Source organism: Apodemus sylvaticus, chromosome 2, assembly GCF_947179515.1.
Source record: "Apodemus sylvaticus chromosome 2, mApoSyl1.1, whole genome shotgun sequence".
Classification (NCBI taxonomy): domain Eukaryota; kingdom Metazoa; phylum Chordata; class Mammalia; order Rodentia; family Muridae; genus Apodemus; species Apodemus sylvaticus.
Genome location: NC_067473.1, coordinates 13,610,022 through 13,628,082, shown reverse-complemented (window position 1 = coordinate 13,628,082; position 18,061 = coordinate 13,610,022). Strand labels below are relative to the sequence as shown.

Below are 18,061 nucleotides of genomic sequence, written 5' to 3'. Positions count from 1 at the left end.
ATTATTTAAATATGATTTTGAATCATGTTCTACCTAGAATTTTCATTTTGCATACTTCTCCAAACTAGTAAATGGCGCGTGTTTGGAGCACCTCCCTGAGTCCATCATTTATTATAATCTGGTATCAGAGTTAATAACATGAGTCATATCTGCATGCTTTAGTTATTACCTGAATGAAGAGGAAAAGTAGAAATTATTGCTCTGAAAGGTATTTATGAATCATTGACTGACTAGTTCCAATTTTCTAACATTGATATTACCACATTTCCCCATGACTTCTATCAAATTCTTTTTGATATTATGTAAGCACAGCTGATCAATGATAATTGTATTTTGTTTTGTTTTGTTTTGTTTTTTAAATCTGGTACCAGGGTAAATTATATGAATATACCACAGAGAATCAGTAGCATTTAAGTGTTGCTCTGCTCAAGCACTGTGGTAGGCTCCCTCTGAGAACACCAAGAGATATAAACCAGCGTGCTTCTCTTTACATCTCTAGGGAACTCTTGGTCCTTTGTGCCTGGGTGTAATTTTATAGCAAAATTGTTTAACAAGTCTGAAGTCACTTTTTCTTATCATAGCTTCAGGCATTACACTAACACCTAGTAGTTAGCATGGGTATGAGATACTGTTGAACATTCTGCAGTACACAAGAAATCAAAGCTATCATTCTAAAATTTCCATCAGACTGCCATCATATGAAATTTAAAACCTACTCCTAGGCTTAAAGCCTTTGAATTTCTAGTAAATTATAGTATTTTATCACAGACAATAATAACATGTAACATAAATTTAGAAAAAATATAACTTTGAATAATTTTTTTATTTTTCTTGTTTTTGTTAGCAACCATAGTGTTAAACGAACTCAACTGGACAAGTGCCTTAGATGAGGTTTTCAAAAGAAATCGAGATGAAGACCCTACGTTGCTGTGGCAAGTGTTTGGCAGTGCCACTGGCCTGGCCCGGTATTATCCAGGTAAGTGTTTGGTGATATGGGGGAAAGTTGGGGCACCAGCAGAAGTCGTTTCTGTTAATAGTCCTTTGTGTTGTAGGAAGATGTTGATGCTGTAGTAATCTTATTGGTCATAGTGGATGTCCCACATATCCCAGTACACACGGGTCACACTAATTTGACCCAGTAGGTTAAATAATACCTAACAAGATTAGCATTAACTTACAATAATAGTGCAACTTCCTCCATGAAGAAATTTTATAAAGTATAATAAAACACTTCTAAAACTTAGACAGACAGATAGATAGAAAGAAAGAAAGAAAGAAAGAAAGAAAGAAAGAAAGAAAGAAAGAAAGAAAGAAAAGAAAAGAAAAGAAAGAAAGTCAGGAAAGAGATTAATGAGTTTAATTAGTTTGCTGCAGGGAATAGGGGGAGTGGGCATGGGTAGGATCCAGTCAAATCCCTAGTATACAGGTTTGAAAATGCAAGATAAATCAATAAAATTGTTATTAAGAAAAAGAATGTAACATTGTACTAACTTGATCATAATTCTTTTAAACTGAAGTACCTAAGAAGTAATGAGGAACGGTCCTTGCAACCTTGTCAGTGCTATCATGAGCGAAGACACTTGGCATAAATCTGAGAAAGTAGTTATACAGAAAGCCTGAAAAAAATTATGATTTCTGTCCATGTGTACAACCATTACAATAATAGATAGACTTTAAGAAATGTTTAAAATGGTTTCTCTCAACAATCAAGTCTACAGTTGAAGTTTAGGTTTCAAAAGTTCTAGTGTTTTTCCTTTAACTAAGGAGTGTACATTGGTTAAAATGAGAGTTCTAGGAAATAACACATCTTTCTTTTGCCGTAAGAAGTTGCACACAATTCTTTGGTCATCGCAGTTATGAGATATACTCAGTGTACATAGATATATTTTATAAATTTAAATAAATGTTTTTCCAATACTCTATTTCTATAAAGGACTGTAAGAGAGACAAACAGTTCTTACAACACAAAACAAAATTAATCATTGAGCCCCTATGAAAGACGTAAGTGATTAAACGTTGACTGGTGTGTGGATGTTTTCCGTAGTTCACCACATTCTTACAAATGCAACAGGGATCCTTTCTCTCAAAGGACTGAAAAGATCACCTACCTTTCAGTAAACACGGTAGAACCTCAGAGTTTGTGTTTTGGATTTGTTGTTTTGTTTTACTATTTCGGTTTACTAAATGTGCTTAACAACTGAATTTGTCATAGTGAAACACCAGAGAAAATTAAGTGAAGTAAAATTTCAATTTTCCCTTGCTTTGTGTGGTAATAGAAACAAATTTAAGTGTTCAGGTACCATGAACAGGTGAAGTCTTTATAACCTCTATGTGATTGCAGATGGAAGATTGGTAACAATGATAATTAATTTTTTTCCCAGAGATCTGATAGATTGGCAAAATGACAAGTTTAAATTACTAGAAAGGAATCCCAATAATACCTCATGAGTCAAGATTACCATCAAGTTACAGTAATAGCATTATTTCCTCCATGAAGAAATTTTATAAAGTGTAATAAAACACTTCTAAAACTCATGCTATGTTTTAAGTGTTAAATATTTTGTGTAAGGAGACTGAACTGAAGGGAAAAGGCAACAGCATATATGTACATAAAAATCCTGATATGGTAAGCTTTAAACAAATCTTCCAAAATGTTGTCACATTCAATTTAAAAAATATGGAAACCAAATACATAACAACCCTCTCCAAGAAACCAACAAATAAGTTATCTTTAACTAATAACCCCATGCACATTTTAAATCTTATAAAACTACCTCATCTAAATTCTCACAAATGAACAGTTGAGAGACAGGATGAAAGGAGTCAATGATTAAAAATTAGAACATTTTTGAGATAGCAAAGGACCATGGCCAGAGACAGGAATAGTGCAGAGAAAGACAAATGCTTCTCATTATTAAAGGTAACATTTTCTTATTTTTCATACTAATCACATTTTCAAGTGTGCTGACATCTGTTCACAATACCTTGGCAAAGACCTTTACATTTTTAATTTAGGCAAATCCTGGAGATCCTCTTGGAACACTAGCTCTGGAATCCAGGCTGAGCCCAAACATAGAACATCATTTTTCAGTAGGGTTTGGCAGACAAACTGGCTCAACAGAAGACTGTCCTGAGGAATTACGGGACCTATTGGAAAGATTCTTAAAATGGGCTACGTGGAGTACCTACTTTATATGCAGTTTCTTTTCTAGTGATTTCAGTGCTGGGTTGGTCTTTATGAGGGTAACTATGTAGTAGCACCAGATTCCTTAACAGAAAGGTAAGATAGGGTCATCAATATGAATTAACTTGTTATAAATGACTTGACAGATTATACTTCTATTATCATACTCACAGAGAGGTTTATCTTTACCTTTAAGTTCCATTTGCTAATGAACGGAAACAGAGATGTCACTACTTCATGTTACGTGTATGTGTAGCATATGCGTGTGTGCACATGCATTTCCCCTTGCATACTTGTCTAGAAGCCTGAAGTCAACATTGGATGGCTTCTTCTGCCACTATTCCACCTTGGTTTTTGAGACCGAATCTGTCAGGAAACTTTCTGCTTACCATTTAGACTAGATTGGTTAGCCGGCGAGCCCCTCAGTCAGCCTGGTTCCATCCTCTGCCCCCTCCTCATTTCATGCCTGTAGTTATGAGCCTGGGGATCCAAACCCTGGACCTCATGCTTGTACAATAAACACTTTGCCCACAGCACCATCTTTCCAGACACAAAATATCTTCACTAGATTCTCCTACTTGAAGTTATTCTTCCTGTTGGAACAGCAGTCAATTGAGCTTTGTGAGTCCTGCTCCACAAATAACCTAAGTACTTCTAAATATGACCCCGAGATGTTATCATGGGTTCACTGAGATAAACCACAACTAAAAGTACTTCAAACTACAAAACATTATGGGAGCAGAGAGATGGCTCAGTGGTTAAGAACATGAGCTGATTCATCATTGGGCCTGGATTCAATTCAAAAGCCACATTTGATGCTTCTTCTGACCTGCATGGGTTGCAGGTATGCAGTCAAAGTACCCACACACATTAAAAAGAGAAAGAAAAAGTGTCAGTACAAAAGAGCAGACATTGCCACAGTAGTGTGTTTCCACTGTTCACAGCATTCACTTGACCTAAGATGTTAAGGAGAGTAATTAAAGTTATAGTCAGTTGATAAAGAAGCAACATAAAAAATGGGGAAGGAAACCTAAACATGACTGAGTCATGACATCAGACAGTCATGCTGCATTGCCTGCTTGATCTATAACTGTTTTTTCATTTCTCTATAGGTTTGCTAGAAATAAAAACCTTCTAGTTAAACGTAAATTTCAGCAGAACAATGAGACCCTGTGACCTAAAATATGCTTTATGCAATGTGTATGATATGCTTTTTCTTTAAAAGTCCTTGTGTTGTTTTGCTGTTTAAACAACTGGTTGTGGATATCCCTTGGTCTGCTGCTGTTTGTGCTTCCAGCTCTTTGTGTCTCCATTTGTAGCACCAGAAAGCCCACAAACACCCATCACGTCACAGTATTATCACGAGGAACAAAATTCACTTCATGTACATATCCAAACAAAGACACTTCCCGTAACTCTAAGCTAAGCTACCTACAATTTATTTTCTCATGGGAACTCTTGTCATGGAGTTAAAAAATTAAATTATTTTTCAGAAATTTAAATCTTGTGAATCACAAAAAAAATTTTTTAAATACTTTTTTTCACTATTTAAATGCTATTTAAAATAGGGCCACCCACATTGGTATATAGCAAACAACTGTGTTCTAAAACCAGGTAGTCAGTAACTATGCATCACCTCCCACATTGGATGAGGTAATGCTTTCAGAAACCATTGCTGACCTCAGCACTCAAATTAGGGGAACCATGGTACTTAAATTATAGGAAATGCATTAATATTCTTAGCATCTTACCCAGATGTTGGAGAAAGTTTTGCTTCTCTGACTTACTTGACATCAAGTAATTACTCTATGCAGTGATGACTCTGAAAAGTAGTTTGCTAATTTGTTGCTTAACTTCAGTATCTGTCCTTAGGTTACACAGCCTGCTCGCACCCCTGCCAGATGAGTACAAAATAAACTGTACAACCCAATCCCTTGTGTCCTTCTCTGCTTCCTTTCCTTTGCCACCCCTGTTCTTCAGCCCTTTCCATCTTCTTCCATTTTGAAGATAGGATAGGTAGATTTTTATAAAAGTTATCCTGGGAGGAGGAGGTTTTAGTTGCTATTAAAATCATCTTTTTCTTTTTCTATGTCACACCATAAGTTACCCTTTTCCTCACAAAGAACTGGAAACCTTTGAGCAAGATGACTTCCAACATCATCTCTAGCTGTGTCCAGATGGTAACTTCTGCCCTGTCCATGGTCTTTGCCTGACAAGATACTTTGACCCAATTCTGCTGCTTAACTACCCACAATTCCCCTGTTTAACTACCCACAACTTGCATAGATGAGGCTGGAATGCAAAGGTGTCTCAGAGTAGTACAGGACACAGTACTGGCTCCTAGTCTTGGGAGACTAGAGTACAGCAAATGATAGACAGCCTGGTCAACAGCTATTCCATAGCTAAGCAAGAAGAATATATGCTACTGTTTTATAGCTTGGTTGAGTACTGATAGTGAATGGCTATTGCAATGTGGACTTCAATAAATACTAGCAAGAATCCTTCATGTTATCAAAAAGAAATGATAAAGCTTTAGGTGTTGAATATGGTAACACCTTTATACAACCCTTATATAATATGAACATATGGCAGAGCATTATCCTTAATACCCATAAGCAGATGTAATTATAATGCTCAATTTAAAAGGAAAGTGAAAATCGTGAACCAAACCAACAACAGAAAATGGCTGGAGCTTATACCAGTTATATTCTTATTGAACACATGTTTATTAGAAAATGTTTCATTTCTAAATTCTTTCCATTGTACTCCATGATCTACATAAATTAAGTTTAAGCTGTTGAAATTGCTCTCATAAACTAAAACTCCATGAATTCTTAAGCATTTTAAAAATAATTGTTGGGACAAACTATTTATTTCACCTGCTACTGTCTCCTGGAATTGTAACAATTACAGCAGTAAATTAAGATTATAATTAGGAATCAATGTCTCATTGAAATGTCAAAGTAGAGAGCACTTATCCTTTTCAGATAATTGCTTTCTGTACAAAGGAAAAATATCAGAAAAAAGTAGACTCTATCTCATGTGACATTTACCACCTGTCTTTCTGAACACTTTGTCCGACCCGCCTGTTTGTTCATTTCAAATGACAAGATTAAAAAAAATATATATATGGCGCAATATCCCTGCTTGAATGTTAAGCTCCTAAGGCACATTTGCTTGGTGTGAGTGCTGAACTGTTGCTAGAATAAACTGTAGCAGACCCTGGGTACTCCTTTCTTTCCCATATGAATAGTCAATTTCTTATATATTATCAGTTACATTTTGAAATATAACTTGAGAATACTTTACACCTCAAATGGAATATGATAACATTTGAAGAATTTTGTCTTTAGTGTAGCTGCTGAAGGGTCCTTTGATAGATTTCTAAAAATGGAGTGATACCAGAGCTTCAGTTTGTAATTTCCAGAAGTGCAGCTGCTGATGGCCCATTATTTTCAGTGATGCCTAAATTTTGTCTATGTACCTACCTATCCATGTATCTATCTGTGTTTCTATCTGCATATCTATTTATGTGTCTGTGTTTCTGTCTGTCTGTCTGTCTATCTATCTATCTATCTATCTATCTATCTATCTATCTATCTATCATCTATCTATCTATCATCTATCTATCTATCATCTATCTATCTATCTATCATCTATCTATCTATCTATCCATCGATCTATCTATCATCTATCTATCCATCGATCTATCTATCTTGCATAGAGTTTTGGGTATAAGCACATGGTTTAGCTATGAATATATCTATCATCTATTCACCACTATATAAACTCATTTTAAATAAGGTTACTACATTTTCACAATTATTATTAAAATTAAGTGTGTGTCCATTGGAATTATTTGGAATGCCAATTAAAAGAAATTCAGACATTTAATTTGAACATTAGGGAAGTTTGTTTGTGCCACATCTCAAATGTTAATACTAAGCTTGAGCTGGTGAGTAACCACCACAGAGGGGTCTTCTCCCTCTGCCCCACATCTGTCCCATGAATGTGACTCCTTTGTAACGGCCAGCCAATGCTGACTTGTGCTTATCTGAATATACAGAACAATGTAGTTGCCTTTTTTTTTTTTTTTGAGAACTCAGAAACAACACAAAGTATTTCTTCTTGTATGACACTGAACATAATTTAGCTTCCTTATGGTCACAGTCTCCTTGTCTGTGGACATGTTCTCAGCTAAAAGGCCAGACCCATGCTAAGGAAGGACACAGGAACACTGCAGGTGAAGGGTCTGTCCTGGCTGCCCACTGTGCACATCTGTGCTGGTGGCAAATTGTTTCTACCTCGATGAAATCCAATCTAATTAATACATCAGAAGCCATGCATCTCCACATGTAGATCACGGTGCACATCATTAAGTGATTAAGCAGCAAATAAATTAAGCTGACGGCAGTAATAGATTTCCTATGAAAGCTGAGAAAAGAAGTAATTAGGACTAACATCATCAGAGAGGCTTATGAACTATAGATTAAAAATCAATTCAGTGCAAAAAATAAAAATGGGTAAAGGCTTTCTGGAGAGAAAAAAAAAGGTATCACATAAGAATACACAGCGAGGAACATGCACTAGTGTGCATTGGTGAGTCTACTGGACTGTTCCAAGACAGGAGTCTTATTAAGTCAGTGACTGCCAATGGCTGCATAGGAGGCCTTGAAGGTCACAATGATTGATGAGTAGACATAACAGTATAGATAGTCTGGGTATTGGTTTACTGTGTGCTATTAGACAGAGGAGGTCTACGGTATCATCCTCCGATTGCATTGCTAGGAAATGACAAAATGTGAACATTTAAAGACTTGAACAATAGACCAAATAGTAATTGAAAAGAGACTTCTTGAATACAAAAGATGGAGACATCAAAGAGTTAATTTAAAAATATTAATGACTGGCCTAAATGTGTCTGGTGACCATAGATGTTCATTCGGGTAGAACTTGGAATGTAGAAGCTTTTAGTAAAAGTTGTTTCAGTGGTATTTTTATTTGGAGAGCAAAATGATGGGTTACGTTCCAATCAGCAATGTTTGAAGTATAAAAGTTGGAAAGAAGGAAATAGCTTGATATAGAGCTGAGCATGGGTGTATATTTTGAATTCTGTGCATTACTTTGCCACGTACTGCCGTCAGTTGTGATTTGTGGTTGTGGTTGTCAGTTGTGGTGTGGAATATACATTGTATACATGTGTGAAGTGAGGGAGTACTGTTTGGAGGACTTTAAATAGCCCCGTGTTTCTCTAGTTTCATAATTACATCTCTTATCTTACAGTCACTTCCTGCAGCTCATGGGGCTGTTTTGGATAGCTGCTAAACTAAGTTTCTGGCCACAGCTGAACTGACTAAAGGATTTTCTCATAGTTCATGGGAGTATATGTTTAAGTAGAAGATTCAATAAAAATTAGCTAAGTAGATGCTAATTTTAAAAATGGGAGTTGTTTGTAATTCAACTAAGGGAAATAACCATATTTATAAAACTCACCAGTGTAAATTGCTAATATATTTTTAGTATATTTCAGCTCTTTCAACTTCTGAAATCTCTCTCATTCTGCTCCCTTTTCTTTTATGTATTTTTAAATCTCCACACCTTATGCCTTCTGTTTTTAGATATGTGCAACCGTCTTTGATGTGATGTTCATTTTGTGCTAGGTGCATTTGATTAAATAATTTGGAAGCATTTTGTCTACAATATTAGAGATCCTATGCACTTTTGAGTTCCAGGAGTGAAAAATTCTAGAGTTTCATCATCATGATCAACTTCCAAGGGCTTTTTCCTTGACTCATGAAATGTGAAACTTTTTCTTGTAGAACTGCAATTTTGTTGTGCTTAGAATTTTATCAGATCTTAATAAAATGGGGACATTTTCATTGTCAGAGCTAGAATTTTTCCTATGGGTGAAACATATCAGCATTATTTTCCAGTAAATCTTCCCTTCCTATACTTTATAAAACTTACTGTGCCTTTGCTGTTCTCAAGCTGCCTAATCGATTAAATATGCATGAGAATTTTTTTTATTGAATCTTCTACTAAAACATATCCCTGGCCACTATTAAGTATGAGTACTCCTGACAGCAAAATCTCTATATTCTATCTGAAGATGTTCCATGTGGCACACTATATATACAATTAGTTTTACAAATTTTAGTTTTAATCCTTATCCATAGAGCTGTGTCTCTAATGTTTGTATAATTGAGCCAAAAGAAAGAATAGTATAGTGGCGACAACAGAGTCCTTCTCTTGATAATCCAGCGTCATTTGCTGATCAAATCTCATTGTTCAGAATACAAATGTAAATTTAAAAACATTTCTAGTGGGCAGATGAGATAATTCAGCAGGTGAAGTGGCTCACTGTGTAAGAGCGGTCATGCCAGTTTAAATCCTAGAACACAGGTAACAATGGAAGGAAAGAGCCTACTCCACAAAGTTTTCTCCTGGCCTCCACATCAGTGATGGGGAAGTTGTACACAACCACACACACACACACACACACACACACACACACACACATCACACATACCACCTCCAACAACAACAATAGTAATAACCAAAAACAGTAATAAATTAAAATTTTCTACAAGGTTGCTATCTAAAGGCTAGCCAACTGAATTAAAGCTGATAATATAAATCGCTTATTTATGAAGGAAAGATCCTAAAAGGAAATCATCTTTCTAATAGCCCTTGGGTAGAAAAGAAGCCGACAAACTTGCAATCAATTTAAAGACAGAGAGTGCTGAAATAACATGAGTAGAAAGTGATTTGTGCAAATCAGGTGATAAGTTCTAAATGACAAAGCACACGTGACAGGGTTCGCCCAGGGCCATTTGCCTGTCTGTGCCACGCAGACTATCCAAAGACTGCCACAGCCTCCATGCCCAGTTTCCACCCTCAATAGAAACCATAAACTAGTTTATATTATAAGCTGATATAAGCTATAAATTAGTTTATAACTATCAGTAGCTTCTTCCTTCTTTAACTTAGCATTTATTCCATAAATCTCTCTTTCTATATCTCTGTGTTTGTGTATAAAGCTCTTCTGGTCATGAGCTTGTTTTCTACCACTGAAAATGAAATGCAAATACAATGGGTTTTTCCTACACCAGTCTTTCTTTCTATCCCTTGGAGAGCTTTGATTCATGTATATTAAAACTGCTCCACAATTTTATTTCCTTCAGAAATTACTTGGGATACACTATTTATCTAAACACTGGAATACACATAGCCATGCTTGGAGGCAGGTCACGATGTACTTTTGTGCTCCATAGATATATGTGCATTATTTTAGTCCCTTGGAATTGAAAGGAAGTATCATAGTAGAATTTCAAGAAGTACATAGTATCTTTAGTGGTCAAGCACCTTATCAGGACTTTCTTCCCATGTTCCAAATGCATGCACCTCCTTTCCATAGACAATGCAGCATCCCAGTAAGTTTACTCATACAGCTGATAATCAGAGCTGTCTGGACTGCGTTGCAACTCTCTCCCCATGGAATAAGACTTTCATTAGTTTGACTGTTCACCATGTATTATAATTCTAGTTATGTTCTCTGCCTTAATCATTTCAGTCCAATGTAATACACGGTTGCTGACTCTGTAAATAACTGCAGTAAGACTCCAGTGTGGAAAAACAGAATGATAAATACAAACCATCTACTGATCTGAATATTTAATTCATTCCATCAGTGGAGAAATTCAGATATCTCCTAACTTGAATAAAGAATGTTTCCTAATTAGCTTGTCTCAGTGCTCTTATTGTGTATGGCTACAAAATTATCTCAAATGTTACAATATCAGGCATGGTTTGCCTAAAAGAGTAATTGAGACACAGCAGTCTTCATATCCTTTTTTTTTTTTCTGGTGTAAGTCTAGAACCCAAAGTTGCATTGGTGTACGGAGTTTTTCTGTAATATTTTTTAGTACAATGAATAGCACTGTCAATGCCAAGTTGCTGGATTTTCCAGTTCTTTTATTCCAATGAATTCTTTGTATAATTTAAATTTGTTTGAGACAGAGTTTTACTCTGCAGTCCCAGCTAGCCTGTGAAGTCCAAAGTGGTCTCGAATTTCCAGGTCTGCCTACCTCTGTTCCTCAAGTGCCGAGACTAAAGGCCCATTTGAAGATTTTGCTCACTGTACAAAATTTGCTATTATAATAAGAGTATGCAGGCAACCATACTTAGTGGTACACACGCACATGCACACACACTCATCAGCAAAAAGAGAAAGGTAAATGAGTAATGGGAAATTAATAAAAGGACTAAGCTTTATTATAGACATATATGAACCTGTCAAAGAATAAAGGATAAGAAAAACAAGACTTTTCTAATCTCTCAATTGTCTGTCTACTCCTGTGGCAGTGGTTGCTAGCTGCTTACAAAATTCTGTCATCCAGATGTAAGTATTCTTTTGCAAATGATGACTTGACTGAGGACTTAATTTTTTAAAGTCCCTCTGCATCTGTGGTACCCAGAGGCAGGGCCCCATGAATGAAAGAAGTCTGTTACTTCAAGACTCACCTCACACTGCAATGACTTGGTTGTGCCTCATCCTCACTTTTTTCTAGTCCCATGTCCATTGCCTTGAGACCCTGGGACTGAAAGACTGTCAGAAACAATAACTGACTGTCCTAGGTCTTGCATAATGGCTTAGAGCATTTTTAGAATTTATCTATTTATCTACTATCTACTATCTATCTATCTATCTATCTATCTATCTATCCATCTATATCTGCATTGTTGTTTGTTTTGAGACCATTCTCACTACAGAGCCCTGACTGGCCTGGAAAGCACTATACAAAAATCAACCTCAAACACATGGCAGTCTTCTATTCTATGCCTCTGCTAGGCACATGCTGGGATCCCAGGCGTGTGCCACCATGTTCCCCCTTGAAGTAGAATTTATGATGCACATGAGTAGTGATGCCTAAACTGAGAACCTTAGATGACAAATAGCATTACCATGATAAGACATGGATATTTGAAATCATACCTTGAGGCATTTCCTGTTAGTAAAACTCATACAGATTAGTCTTCCTATCTTTTTGTCTTTTTCCCAGGAAAAATAAAAATCTGAAGAGGGCAGCCATTTTCCTTTCTAAATCCTATGATACTTCAGTCTGAGTAGATTTATCCACACTCACTTAAGAAGATGAACCTTCCCTACCCCCATGCTCATGCTGGAGCTGTGGTGCAGACTAGGAGCTGTGGAGATTCTCTTCTGGAATAGAACTCTGGATAGTAGTATGGATTCTATTCTGCATAGTAACTGGAAGTTCTGTTAGGTATCTGAGACAAGTTGAGTCAATTAATTTTCTTTAAAAAATAGCTGGAGTTTATTGTGTGATGTAGCATGTGTCTAATATTCTGGCTGAGGCAAGCTGTGTATTGGTGGCATTTCGTCTACCAGAAAATACCTGTAGTGACTATTAAGACATTTTTGACTCTATAAAATATACTGTTTTAATTTTAGTAAGATTAACAACGTGAGGACCCCAGAGTCAAAAACAAAACAAAACAAAACACCAAAACCTTTGAATATAATCAAGTGGAAGTGCAATTAACTGTCACTTGAAATGATGTTTCTATCAAGAGACATAGTTCTCAACAAATGAAATGAAAAATGGACACTTTTTATCTTTAGGCAACATTCATGAAAAAAGGGCATCCAAATCTGCATGCCTCCTTACGGTTGTGTCGACAGCACATGATGCTTATGTTCGGAGTTCATGTACAGGTACTACTCCCTGACTAAGGGCTTGGAGAGCTGCTGTGCTACACTCTACATATCCTGTAAAGTAGAATAATACTGCAGTGGATTTAGTAGAAGACACAACCACAGCTCATTTTCTTTTGGTCTGGGGAAATATCCCCATAAATGATCATTATCGCTGTCAATGAAATGATCCATTTAGAAACAAATTTACTATTCTGTGCTGTTTCTAAAACTCTCTCTTCAGCCATTCTTTTAAGTCTTAATGGAATGCCAAAGGTACATTTAAAATAAAAAATGTTTCCCCTTTTTCTGTGATTTGAGAAGCTCTGATTTTTTTTTCAGAAGTACAGTTTGACTGTGAATGCTTAGGAAACAGTATTTGAGGGAACTGCAGAGCACAGTAATTTTTTCTTTGCTATTTTATATTCCACAATTTTGAGCTTGGATAAATAGCATACCACTTAAATACCATGATGAGATTTTTATATGCTAAGTAGTACTATCACAGAATTTATATTGTTTAATTTAATCATAATATAAATACTCTAATTTTGTATAACTGTGTCTTACTTCAAGAAAACTTATATATTAACAGTTTTAAATATAAGCCTTCTAATTTAGCAATGTTAATAAAATTTAATGTTCTTGTCCTCAATGTAAATTATAGCATTTTAATTTTCTTGTGTCTTCAAAGAAATGTATAAATTTTATGGAGCATGGTAATTCCTATTAGTAGATTTTATTTTGCAATCTTAGTGAAAGCAAAGGTTTCCTACTAGTTTCTCTATAAAGAATGAAGAACATGACTCAGGGAGGGATTATTTTGACCAGGGAAATTTTATTGTTAAGAAATATTTATTCACTATAACTTGGGAGATGTCTCAGAGAGGAAGACCACTTGCTATACAACCCTAAGAGCCTGAGTTCAACCCCCAGCATAAAAACCTGAGTGTAGTTATGAAACAGTTACCCCGGAACTGTGGGAGGCACTGGATTAAAAGGCTTGCTGGCTCTCAGTAAACACTGCTCCAAAGTAGACTCAGTGTACTACTGTGACCTACAGAAGTTCAAAGATGTGTACATACACACACATTTGAGTTTTCACTACCAATCTATGCCACAAATCGACAAACATCACATGAAAAAAGAAAAAATATGCTTTTAAAAAATCCATTCTGATTCAGTGAGTTATCGGAGTACCAGAGTCATTGCTGAGAATTAAGAAATAAGAAACCTAAGGCTAAGGACATGGCTTGGGAGGAGAAGGTTAAAACATCTGCGAACATGAAGGCTGACCAGGATGCAGAACCCTAGGCTTCATGTTAACATTTGTGGATGTGTTGGCTCAGAAGGTGGAGACCAGTGTCCTCACGATGAGTAGTTTTATTAGGCTTAAAGATTTCCAAAAGGTACACATGCCATGTATATGATAACATAGTCTCATCTATGAGTTTGGAATAAACTCATAAAGGAGATGTTAATGGCCAAATACTCTGACCTGAGATCTGATCCTCTAGAGACATGGATGTATTATTAAAAGGCAGGTGAAGTCACCAGGAAGCCATTTTGTTGGAATTTGCTAGAAAATGGTTCTTTGGTATTTCCATGTTAACCAGAAGTTGCATTCTATACATAAATAAATAAATAAATAAATATGAATAAATAAATAAATAGATAAATAAATAAATAAAATAAGGGAGGTCCTGGGGATGAGAGCTCATGTCAGTAGGCTATTGCTGTCCACGGGGGGTCTTAGTGGAGCTTCAGAATCTTCCAGAAGGAGAAGAAATAGGGGAAGTATAAAACAGTGGTAGCTATTTTCCAGTTCCACCCATTTGCCTTAGGCAAATTTCATGAATTCATTGTTTTTAATAGCCGATTAGTACTCCACTGTGTAAATGTACCATATTTTCTGTATCCATTCTTCTGTTGAAGGACATCTGGGTTCTTTTCAGCTTCTAGCTATTATAAATAGGGCTGCTATGAGCATAGTAGAGCTAGTGTCCTTATTACATACTGAAAAATTCTCTGGGTATATGCCCAGAAGTGGCATAACGGGATCTTTAGGTGATATCATGCCCAGTTTTCTGAGGAAACACCAGACTGATTTCCAGAGTGCTTGTATCAGCTTGCAATCCCACCAGCAGTGGAGGGGTGTTCCTCTTTCTCCACATCCTTGCCAGTACCTGCTGTCTCCTGAGTTTTTGATCTTAGCCATTCTGACTGCTGTGAGGTGAAATCTCAGGGTTGATTTGATTTGCATTTCCCTGATGACTAAGGATGTTGAACATTTCTTTAGGTGCTTCTCAGGCATTCAATATTCCTCAGGTGAAAATTGTTTAGCTCTGTACCCATTTTTTAATAGGAATATTTGGCTCTCTGGAGTCTAACTTCTTGAGTTCTTTGTATATATTGGATATTATCCCTCTATTGGTAAAGACATTTTCCCACTCTGTTGATTGCCCTTTTGTCCTATTCACAGTGTCCTTTGACTTACAGAAACTTTGTAATTTTATGAGGTCCCATTTGTCAATTCATGATCTTAGAGTATAAGCTATTGGTGTTCTGTTCAGGAACTTTTCCCCTGTGCCCATGTGCTCAAGGCTCTTCCCCAGTTTCGTTTCTATTAGTTTTAGTGTGTCTGGTTTTATGTGGAGGTCTTTGATACACTTGGAGTTGAGATTAGTACAAGGAGATAAGAGTGGATCGATTTACATTCTTCTGCATTCTAGCTGCCATTTGAACCAGCACCATTTGTTGAAACGGCTATCTTTTTTCCACTGGGTGGAAATATCATTGTAAGTGAGGTAACCCAGTCACAAAAGAACACACATGGTATGTACTCACTGACAAGTGGATATTAGCCCAGAAATTTGGAATACCCAAGACACAATTCACATATCAAGTGATGCCCAACAAGAAGGAAGAACAAGCCGGGCGGTGGTGGCGCATGCCTGTAATCCCAGCACTCTGGGAGGCAGAGGCAGTGAATTTCTGAGTTCAAGGCCAGCCTGGTCTACAAGAGTGAGTTCCAGGACAGCCGGGGCTATACAGAAAAACCCTGTCTCGTAAAAAAAAAAAAAAAAAAAAAAAAAAGAAGGAAGAACAAAGTATGGAGACTCTGGTCCTTCTTAGAAGGGGGAACAAAATACCCACAGAAGATACAGAGACAAAGTGTGGAACAGAGACTGAGGGAAAGACCATCCAGAGACTATCCTACCTAGTGATATATCTCATATACATTTACAAAATGCAAACACTATTATCGATGCCTACAAGTACTTGCTGACTGGAGCCGGATATAGCTGTCATCTAGGAGGCTCTGACAGTGCATGGCAAATACAGGGGGGGACACTCTCAGCTAGCCATTGAACTGATCACAGGGTCCCCAATGGGAAAGCTAGAGAAAGGATCCAATGAGCTGAAGGGGTTTGCAGCCCCATAGGAGGAACAACAGTATGAGCCACCTAGTACTCCCAGAGCTCCCAGGGACAAAAACATCAACCAGATAGTACACATGGTGTTACCCATGGCTCCAGACATAAAGGCGGCAGAGGATGGCCTTGTTGAACATCAAAGGGAGGAGAGAACATCAAAGAGAAGAAACTCCTACACTTGATGCAGCAGGGCAGGGAATATCAGGACAGGGAAGCAGGAGGGGGTTTATTGGAACAGGGGGAGGGGAGAATGTTTACGGGACTTTGGGGGGGGGACCAGGAATGGAGAAATCATTTAAAATATAAATAAAGAATATATCTAAAAAAAAAAGAAAGAAAGAAAGCAGTGGTAGATAAGTCTAAAGAGCATGCATGTACCGCAACAGACACCAGATAATGTGTTTATGGACAGAGCACATGAGCTAACCTGGCATACCTTAGGAAATATACCTTTCTCTTTCAGTGTCTTGCATAATCTGTACATGATATATGGAACTGTGATAATTACTAAAAGTATTGAGAATGCTCAGATCATTTTAATCAAACAAACATTGTATTGAAATTTATGTACAATTTCTTTAAATTATTTTATTGAGATGTTAACTGATTGTTGAAAGGGAACTGATATATCAATTCACATACTTATTGCTTAATTCTAAGACTATCACAAGGAAAAGTATGATATTTATATCCTTGACAGTTTGCAAGGATGAAAATTGAACATGTTTTTAAGAAGTAAGTTTAATGGATGTAATATTAGCTATGTCAGTAATTGGTTCTTTGGGGAGAACTATATTTAAACTTACAGTTTATGCAAATGTGATTAGTCATTTCAAATGAATAAGTTATTTCATAATATAGCTAAGCATATAAAATTTCCTCGTCAAGAAGGGCTTCTTCAGTTGTGTGTGTATTTTGACACACTTTAATTGGCCAAATTATCTTAGTTGGATAAGCATGGCTCTTATGAAGAGTCTCCACAATTTTCATGACTTCTCAGTAAAAAGAAAAGGGGGATAGATCCTGGTGCATTTGTCAGAGTCAGGGATTTTTTTTAGTCACATGTATAGACATGCTTGATGTAAGGGACTTCTGTGGCATAAAATTGTCATGCAGTCCACGGGGGTTTACTAGCCTTCATGAGGTCCAGGCTGTGAATGAAAGTAACAAGTTCCAGAGCGTTTTAATCAAAGTAAATGCAGTCATAATTAGAATAAGTATGAATCAATTACCTTTCAAAATCAGAATAACAAGTCAAGAAGGTTTTGTTTTACTTTCTAATTTCAGAAAAATTTAAAGGTTTCAAAACTAATAGATGACTTTCTGTTTGAATTATTTTACATCATTCAAATAAGTTTGCAAAAACCAAATATTTCTTGTTATGTTTTAAAAAATATGCCAGCCTGGTCTACAGAGTGAGTTCCAGGACAGCCAGGGCTACACAGAGAAACCCTGCCTCGAAATTTTATATATATATATATATTACATGTATACTATTTATTTCTATCCCAGCACACTTCTCTTGGCCTCTCCAAGACCTTCAAAACCTCATCCCCTTTGGGTCCTCCTTTACGATTAATGTGCACTTTTTCCATATGTACCATTGGGTCCAATTAAAGATGTCCTTATGTATATGGGTACAGAGGCATCTATATGATCTTGTGCGATCTACCAAGTAAGCTACTATATCTCTAAAGAAAGCCAACTCAACTCATCTTTCCC

General features: G+C 36.5%; 1 protein-coding gene across 1 annotated transcript in view; it reads left to right on the top strand.

The window, feature by feature from the left end:
* Cacna2d1 (calcium voltage-gated channel auxiliary subunit alpha2delta 1) overlaps window positions 1-18,061 on the top strand; it is a 445,325-nt gene that overhangs the window by 315,401 nt on the left and 111,863 nt on the right. The window contains exon 7 of the mRNA XM_052173128.1: window positions 845-976. Within this exon, the coding sequence (XP_052029088.1) occupies window positions 845-976 (132 nt within the window). The remainder of the gene's footprint in view (window positions 1-844; window positions 977-18,061) is intronic.